This window comes from Ruditapes philippinarum, unplaced genomic scaffold, assembly GCF_026571515.1.
Source record: "Ruditapes philippinarum isolate M1 unplaced genomic scaffold, ASM2657151v2 ctg7943_1_1_1_1, whole genome shotgun sequence".
Taxonomy (NCBI): domain Eukaryota; kingdom Metazoa; phylum Mollusca; class Bivalvia; order Venerida; family Veneridae; genus Ruditapes; species Ruditapes philippinarum.
In genome coordinates, this window is record NW_026857428.1 from 1 (window position 1) to 10,125 (window position 10,125).

Here is a 10,125-nt window from a genome sequence, read left to right on the forward strand (position 1 = left end):
TGGCCCACATGTTTTATTACAAATTTATTGCATCAATATTGTCCATAGAAATAATAAATTAATTTTCAGTCTCTTTCTCTTTGCGCTTTCACACAGATTTGAATTATTCAAGTCCATGATTTTCAGAAGGAAAAAATCTTCTGATCATCAAACACTAAAAATTACTATACCAACTGCAAATTGCAGTCTGTGCGAAAGGCTGCCTGTCCTCGGACCTCGCCAAATAAAAATCAAAGAGGGCCATGATAAATTTTGATACAGTTATCGAATATCAATTGCACACAACAGTTAAATATAATGTATTATAAACTTATTTTCTATGTTAATAGATAGTCTATATACAATAGAAATGAAAAAGCAAATCCTACACAACAGTCAACACTGTAAATTGGAATCAGGGTCAGATCGGTACAAGTCAACCCGGCCCCAAGTCAGCCCGGCCTCAAATTGGTCAACCCGGCCCCAAACCAATGTTATTTCTGGTCAACCCGGCCTCATTTTTTTATTATTTATTTTGCTTTAAAATATAAACACTTATCAAGAAATAAAAATAAAATTAACAACAAAAAACAACAACAAAAGTTTAACGATGATGATCTTTTATTATTAATTTTATATAAAAAAACTATCAATATTAACAAACAAGCAACACATGCATAGTTTACTTTTTTACCGTCGCGAAAATAAGCTGACGTCTGTCTTTAACCTTAACCTCTCAACGATAGAAGTATTACGAAAAAACTAAACTTTTTTTTATTGACATATCATTGAAAAGAAACCTTAATGTGTTCAAATCATTACTGTGTTATTGTATGTTAAAAAAAAAGAAATGACGAAAAGCACACTAAAGTGTTTCCATTAACAGTTTTTAAGTAAGATTCATTATAGAGATGCTGCCATCTATCAAAGGTATCGCAGGTCACTGCATGCCTCCTGTCTGTCACGCACAATATATCCACAATCCATACAGTTATCAGTCATAACATTTGACATAAAGTGATTAAACACAAAACACTATCAATTTTTCAAACAGTAATATTCCAACACTTTTTTACACAGTAAATATTCTTTAAAAATAAGTTAATAAAGAACGAAACAAATATTAATTAAACTGATGAACGTATTCAATAAAACATTCAAATGAACTGAAATAAAGATTGTTGGAAACTTAATTTATACAAACCTTTTAACTCGAAATTTTATGCATTTCTTCCTAATTAACACCACGGATTTACATTACATTGTAATATAAATCCGTGTTAACACTCACGGAACCCTCTTTAATTTACATCGAATAAAGACATGAAAGATACTACCAACTTATTTAAAGGATTTGTTTTCATAGCTATACAAAATGACCTGAATAGTTTTCTTTGAAAATATATATTTTGGGGCCGGCATGACCGATTTTGGGGCCGCACTGACCAATTTTGGGGCCGCATTGACCAAATAAAAATACTGTGGGGCCGGATTGACCAATCTTGGGGCCGGGTTGACCAATTTTGAGGCCGGGTTGACTTGGGGCCGGGTTAACTTGGGGCCGGGTTGACTGTAAATCGGGTCAGATCGGCCCTTAAACGTACTTGGCCCTCGAGACAGCTCGGCCCTATTCCAACTCAGCACGGGTCAACTCGGCCCATAATTACATATTACTGATAATGATTACTTTTCTTACTTTTGATATGTTTTCATCATAACTTTCATGGTTTAACATTTTCACACTAACAGACATCTACTCAAGGATATTGAAAAGTATGTGAATTTGTAGAGAAAGAAAGAATTTACAATTTAAACGCATTTTATGCTACTCCAGATTTTTTGTAAAAAATATCGTTAAAAAGGCATTTGTCATATTAAAATACAAACAGTATTAAATACAATAAAATTCATTGTCACAAAAATTCAATCTAAAAACTCTATTTATTGATTAATATTTAACATATATTGTCTTGATATCTCTTCTTAAGATAATTATTTATCTTAAAGATAATTTCAAACAATATGTTATTAACTAAACAATCTAAACAATCTATATCCTTATATAATTATGGTTTTAATAGAGGACCGAGTTGACCTGTCCCGAGTTGGTATAAGGCCGAGTTTACCTGTAAATTCAATAATGTAAACAATCCTTGACCTAATTTCGTTTGTCTAACAAATTAACATCTGCAAACACAAAACGATTTTTGAACAAAGAAATAAAAGCATTTCCACAAACCTTTGCGATGTTATTCATCAGCAAATCTATGTCTTGGATGGAGAAATCTGAAAAACACGAACGTTATTCTGTCGATGGTCCGAACAATGGCGGGTGTGCCCTACTAGTCAAAACCAAGTTTTACCAAATTGCATCCGTTAATTCCAGAATACTTTTGAAAGACTTGTATTGTAATCTTGTTTTTTATTATTTATATAATAATATTTTTGTTTCAAACGCTTTGATTCTATGAAAGTTTGCGAACCATTTTTTGCGAAAATAGTACGCTTTTTTCAGGCCACATATTGTATCCATTGTTTCCTCTTGAGTTTATTGACGTAAAAAAAAATCAGCGGTGGCATAAAATGCTATTCAATAAATTGCTAAATATATACAATAAATACTTTCATTTCCCTTCGGTTGACTTACATGTGAATTTTTCAGCATCTCTGCTACAAAATTACACCTTATTTATATTCAATTTATTGTACATAGGTACATGGACACAAACTTTTCTTTGGCCTAATGCGTAATAATACTGATGTTTTTTTTCCGTACACGTTTAAGATTATGTTCCATTGATGTAAGCTAACATTGAATATCATCATTTCAAGTTTTTTTGAACATCAGCTTTTTCTTCAAGTCATCCACGTTTGAAAGTATACATATAGTTCTGCTGCACTACTTTCTTGGTCGCATTAACTACTTATTTTCTATTGAGCTTAAACAGAATGCAATTAGGTGTTGTTCGTTCTTTTTAATATAGGCAGACCGATACTATAGAAAGGAATTTTTTTTTTTAAAAATTTCCTTCCAAAAATAGCAAACCAGAGTTATGGGACTTGTGCCAATCATCTGTTATAATTACAGAGAACAAGTGTGTAAAGTTTCAATCCATTCCCTTCAGTAGTTAGGGAGATACCAGCTTACAAGCAAAAACTTAACCAAGAATTTCGAAAAAGGGGCATAATTATGTAAAAAAGCAAATTTCTTTTTGACAAAAATATGCTGCTTGCTTTAGAATTTGTAAGTCTGTCAATAATAACATTGTTACTTTTCTATGTCATCTTTTTTAAGAATTGCAAAGAGTTTACAAAATTGGCATATTTTGTGAGCTTGTCTTCATCATCTGAATGAAGAATTTTTATATAAATATGTCAATTGTACTTTCATCACAAACCAGACACGAATAGGGCATTATAAGAAGTCAAATATTACTGCTACATTTCTTTAATTATAACCACTGAAAATATAAAAGTATTTTTTTTAAACCTGTGGTCGAGCTGCTCATTATCAGTTTTCATTCTTGTTCAATGATTTTTTCATGGAAAGACATTTGAGCCACGCCATGACAAAACCAACATAATGGGTTTGTGACCAGCATGGATCCAGACCAGCCTGCGCATCCGCACAGTCTGATCAGGATCCATGCTGTTCGCTTACAAACCCTATAACAAGTAGAGAAACTGATAGCACACAGCATGGATCCTGATCAGACTGGGCGGATGCACAGGCTGGTCTGGATCCATGCTGGTCGCAACGCGGCTCATTTATTCTTAAAATTGTTTAGGTTATTTTCTTGCGGGTGTTTATAGCTTTATAAAAAGCATAATGTTAAACCAAGCCTATGTAAACACATAACACTCTGTATTTTCAGAAGGTTTATCAATTAGGACGTTAGATGTGGACTTTATAACAACATTTTAACAGATAAAGATAAATCTTAGTAGGGTGAACCTTTGCAAATAACTAAAAGGTTTATCAATTAGGACGTTAGATGTGGACTTTATAACAACATTTTAACAGATAAAGATAAATCTTAGTAGGGTGAACCTTTGCAAATAACTAAGCAAAAATTAGGGATGATAATTATACATAGACAAGAATAAGTTAAGTAAAACTTAAGAACTGTGATTAAGTGTTGCTGGAAATTATAATGTTTAAAATGACTCTGAAACGAAATTGGGACAGCTTTATTGGTGAATAGATTAGTTCAGATTACACATTGAATAAAATATCTACAAAATGGCTACTGGTAAACAAATAGATACGGATATTCTTTCAGATGAAATATTTGATACTTTATGTTCAATGTGTAAAAATAAAGGGAAAAATACTGAAGGTGAAAAATACTGTGTAGACTGTAAGGATTATTTCTGTATAACTTGTGTTCAAGTACATGATCAAGTGCCTCTGTGTGCTGGTCACAAGGTGCTGGATAAATCTCAAGTTAAGTCAGGAACCAGCAAAACTCTGCCGAGGGCACCAACAGAGAGATGTGACAGACACAGTCATAAACACATTGATATGTACTGTCAGAACCACGATAATGTTGGCTGTTCTACATGCATGGCAGTTGATCACAGGTAAAATTTAATATATAAACATAGATAATAATTTAAATAAAAGTGACATTATGCTAATTTTTTTTATTGTTAAGTTGAGCTGAATTATTTATTTCACATGATAGACTTTAATAATGGTGATTGATGCAAAAATGATATTAGAAATTGTTCAGGATAAAACATAAATCTATCAGAAATATAAAAAAGACTGCCCCACTCTCTTTATAAACTGAATGTTACAGGAAATTCTGATGGATATTTATATACTCTTGGATGGGCATAATGTCACTTAAATATATGAAATGTTTAATAGGTACTTACAAGTCTATACATAATATTCTATCGTAAATACTGATATGTAGAAGAGAATAAAAAAATTTAATATTACCTCCTCAGTCATTTCATAGCCTTATATTCACAAACTGTCTTAACTTATTTTTCAGATTATGCAAGGACACATTCTACATACCAGAATTTATCCAAAACAATACTTGCCAACTTGCATCCAGAGAAATTCAAATAAGACTCAAGGAAATAGCCAAGACCCTTGCTAAACATGCTGATAGATTTAAACAGGATAAACAAAGGCTGCTGAAGAGGAAAGCAGAAATACTGGCCGATATCAGAAAATTCCGACAAGAAATCAATGATCATCTTGACAAACTGGAGAAAAGTTCAATAGATGAGATAGAAGATAAAGTCAAATGTCTTGAAGACAAGATTGAAGCAGGTCTCAAACAACTACAAGCAAATAAGTCCAGGATTACATCAGCTAATGATAAATTAGCATATACAAACACAAATAAAGCTGAAGTGTTTGTTCATGTTAAGATGGCAGAGAATGCTGCAAATGTTGCCAACATGTATATTGAAGATGCAAAAATTAAAAATACAGTAGAAGACATAGATTTTCAACCTGATAGAACAATTCTTACACAGCTAGAACAAATGAAGGCCCTAGGCACACTATCAGAAAAACCTGCAAAGGCTTCTATTAATTTATTTCAGATTAAAGGACATCAATTATATAATGTAAAAGATAAGTCTGATACAACAAATTGTCATATTACCAGTGCCTGCTGTATGGAAGATGGTACAATAATTCTTGCAGATTACAACAACAACAAGCTTAAAAGGTTACACAGTGATAACTATACTGTCACAGACTGCTGTGATCTACCTGGACGACCACATCAAGTGTGTATGATCAATAACACACAAGTTGCAGTAACTGTTCCACATCGGAATGAAGTTCATTTCATTTCTCTTAGTGGTAAAATGAAAACAACAAACAAGATTAAAACTGATTTTGGATGTCGTGGTCTTGCATATGCAAACAATAATTTATATATTTCAGATGGGTGACACATCAGTATATATTTTTTATACTTTGGTCTGGTAGGAAAGCTTAATCAGTTCAGTAAGAATCAATCAGACATATAAGCTGTTCTCTGACATACACAGTATAGCTGTCAGTAAGGATGCTACTAGGGATTTATGTTGCTGACTGGATTAATGGACTGTTAGTACTGGACAAAACAATGGTCAGGTTGTTACATCATTTTAATGATGAACAATTAAGAGGGCTAACTGTTGTTATCTCACTGAAGCAGGTAGTGTGCTGGTATCTGGACATAGCTCCATTAATGTTTTACAGTTTACATGTGATGGTGAGCTAATAGGAGAAGTTATAAAAGCTGATAGTGGAAAAAAGAAAATTAGATCAGTCTGTTGTAATCAACAAATGACTAAGATGTATATAAGCAGATGGGGAGATGACAACATTGAAGTGTATGATATCTAATCTGTTAAGTAAATATATGAACCACTATCAATAAGAATATTATTTAAAGAATATCCTGGTTCATATATAAAATTCAATATTTAAACAGAAAATGTAAAAGAAAAACACAGTCACTTAAATAACGTGATTGTGACAAGTACATTACTTTTGTATATACATGTTCAATATGTTATGATAATACTTAAGTTTAATTCATTGTGAATATACATGAATTGTGTTGTAGAAATTTATTTGATTTATTATACTCGTATACATTGTATTCTTGCATTATAATTTATCAAAATTTATATATTCTTAAAACTGTATGTTGTGTAACTTAGATGGTGTTTATGAGTGAAATAAATGTAGAATTTAAACATATTTTTATCTATATTGGAATTGTTTCATTTCTATGACTTCAAAAGTTGCGTAATTTTATGTGCTTTCCTCCTTTTAAAGTAAATAAAACTCAAAGGCCCAGTACACAAAAAAGCAAATGTTATTTTTCAAAGAGGTTTACCCACCCACTTGGTTATGGAAAGAAAAATTGCCTAAAAAATCTAAACACAGTTATATCACTTAGTCACAGAGTTATGACCTTTTGTTATTGGAAAAATATAAGTTGGCAAGTCATTCGTATGACTTATGATGAAGTTGAAAAATATTCAACTTACCAATAAAACTTTATCAAATATATTTTGAATAATTGGTAAATTGCAAAACCTTGGGGCCTTTGAAACTCCATTCAAAATTTAAGGAAACCACCATAGGTAGCTCTTTTAAAGATTTTGGTGAAAAAATACAAAGGCCTGTTATTACCAAAAAATTGTAAAAAAAATTCTATTGCTAGCACAATTGACCCTTGAACCTTGTGACTCCCCAAACTGGACCATCCAAGGTTATGTTCCATCTAAAATATTAAAAACATCCGTCTATAAATAAAAGCCTGTATTTAAGGCAAAATTGTAGAAATCTCAATTTTTTGCATCCTTGTCTTTGACCCACTGATTTCCCTAACTCAATCCAAAAGCCAAAGTCTATACAAGATTATTCCTACCAAATATTGAAAACATTTTGTCCATAAAACAGGGATGTATAGCAAAAAGTGAAACACTTACTTTTAGTGACCTTTGATAAACGTCCCATAAAACAAATCCGAGGAAGTCATGGACAAGGGAACTGTCGGAGGAGTCAGTAACGCTTGACTACTAGTATTCTAAAAATTGTCACAAGGGTGTTTCATTGAGTATAATAATGCTTACCTATATGAATACATAAAATTGTCGTCAAAAAATGTACAAAGGCTTGTTATTAAGATGTTATATCGAGTTAATCATTGCTTTATTATTTTGAATGCATAAAATTGTTCCAAAAAAGGCACAAACCCTTCAATAGTTATGCAGATACCAGCTTACAAACAGAAACTTTATCAAGAATTTCTAAGTCGAAAAAGGGGCATAATTATGCAAAAAAGCAATCAGAGTTATGGGACTTGTGCCAATTACCTTAGAAATTCAAAGAGAACAAGTGTGTGAAGTTTCAATCCATTCCCTTCAATAGTTATGAAGATACCAGCTTGCAAGCAAAAACTTAACCAAGAATTTCTAAGTCGAAAAAGGGGCATAATTATGTAAAAAGCAAATCAGAGTTATGGAACTTAGGCCAAACATCTTAGATAATCACAGAGAACAAGTGTGTGTAGTTTTAATCCATTCCCTTCAGTAGTTAAGGAGATACAAGCTTACACACAAAAACTTAATCAAAAATTTCTAAGTCAAAAAAGGGGCATAATTATGTGAAAAAACAAACCAGAGTTATGGGACTTGTGCCAATTATCTAAGATAATCACAGAGAACAAGTGTGTGAAGTTCAATCCATTCCCTTCAGTAGTTATGGAGATACCAGCTTACATAAAGAATTTCTAAGTCGAAAAAGAGGCATTATTATGTGAAAAAGCAAACCAGAGTTATGGGACTTGTACCAATCATCTGAGATAATCACAGAGAATAAGTGTGTGAATTTTCAATCCATTTCCTTCAGTAGTTATGGAGATACCAGCTTACACACAAAAACTTAACCAAGAATTTCTAAGTCGAAAAAAAGGGCATAATTATGTAAAATAGCAAACCAGAGTGCAATTATGGGACTTGTGCTAATCATGTTAGATAATCACAGAGAACAAGTGTGTGAAGTTTCAATCCACTCCCTTCAGTAGTTATGGAGATATTTGCTTACACGCAAAAACTTAACCACAAGGACGCCAACGCCGACAAATGGGTGACTGCATTAGCTCGATTATTCTGCGAATAGTCGAGCTAAAAACCTTTGGAAAAATATAAAGGCTGTATAAGCAAATGAGTAGACATCTACACTGTTTTATTATTAACCTTGACCCAATTTACCCCTAACTACCTCCAAAGAAAGAAGATTTCTCAATTGTATGTTCCTACCAAATAATAAAGATATCAGTCAATAGAATAAGTTTACTCATGTAAAAGTGTAAAATTCTATTTTTGCGACGGACGCGCCCTCAGGCGCGTTCAGAGCTAAGTCATCTACACATGGGATTTCGTCGGCTACAATCGCGCAAGGTGTCCTCAACCGATTAACAGCCCAAGAAATAGTACATGAATTTGATCCTTTAAAACTCCCATACTTTGTCGGGATATCTTAATGTCTTCCATATTTAGCCTTTTCAATTTCAAATTAAGTTATCCAAGTTAAAATATGAACGTATATGATTGATAAAAACGTTGTAGTCCCGTAGTATTATTGCGCAATATGCAAATTACTGCCGAAACGATTTACCGCTGTCGAAAAAGTAGGACAGCAAATTATACTATAATAAAGGTGTAAGCTCTGAGTTCCAAGAAATTATTAGTAGGAAATATAAATATTTCTACATTATACAAAACATTAATATTAACAAATCAAAAGTTTTTCGTGACTCTAGAATAACTCGCGCATTAATAAAAGAAGAACTATTTTCGTGACTCATACCGCGGGTTTAGCTGAATATTCAGCAGTTATTAATAAATTAGATACAGTACAATGGTTAGTATAAATATCTATTTTTGAAAATGCATGTAACAAGAGAGCTTTTCAACACTTTACCACCATGTAGTCTTTCATGGTTATCTTTATTGAAGGAAGTTATAATATCAGTTCTACTTCCGATTCTTGTGGTTTTGTTTACAAATAAATTTCTAGGTCACGATATGAGTTTAACCTTCGCTAGTCTAAAAATAGATTCTGCTTTACTTATGCTGATTTATGGACAGGCGATTAGTACACATTATACATGTAATAAACCAGCGGATTACATGCAATACAAATGACTTATATTTTATTGTCTATATGCCCACTATGATAACACGAAGCAATTCTAAATAGCATTCTCACATGTATAATGTATTATGCTTGAAGTTTATTTGCATGGTTTTATTTTAGAAATATTTCGTTGTCAGTTTTTTCTTCTATTTACATATCATTTCTAAATCGATAAGGACACTGATTTACAAGTTTGACCAGAGATTTTAGGCATAAATTTCATTCTGTATTTAATGCTTGAAAGTAGAAAATCTGAATTATAACAGTTTGGGACACAAAATATATTGCTCTACAAATCTCGAACTTGTATGGAACAAATTTTCTCTGTTATATATTTTGTGTTTTGTTTTTGTTTTATTAAAAAAAAGCCTGAATGTCTCTCCGGTTGCATGTCCGTCGCATTCAGTGCTGCAGCACTTTGATTGACATTGGTAACTTTGACCCAAATGACCATTAATTGAAACCAAAAG

General features: G+C 32.2%; 1 protein-coding gene across 1 annotated transcript; it reads left to right on the forward strand.

The window, feature by feature from the left end:
* Window positions 1-3,787: 3,787 nt before the first annotated feature.
* Window positions 3,788-5,918, forward strand: LOC132749728 (uncharacterized). The gene is made up of 2 exons (XM_060739626.1): window positions 3,788-4,563; window positions 4,986-5,918. Exons 1-2 carry the CDS (start codon window positions 4,223-4,225, stop codon window positions 5,905-5,907), a joined length of 1,263 nt encoding a protein of 420 aa, XP_060595609.1. The 5' UTR covers window positions 3,788-4,222; the 3' UTR covers window positions 5,908-5,918.
* Window positions 5,919-10,125: the final 4,207 nt, after the last annotated feature.

Coding starts and splice junctions, on each gene's coding strand:
- LOC132749728 (XM_060739626.1), top strand. CDS start 4,223: ATGGCTACTGGTAAACAAATAGATACGGATATTCTTTCAGATGAAATA. Junction 4,564..4,985: donor TGCATGGCAGTTGATCACAG/GTAAAATTTAAT, acceptor CTTATTTTTCAG/ATTATGCAAGGACACATTCT.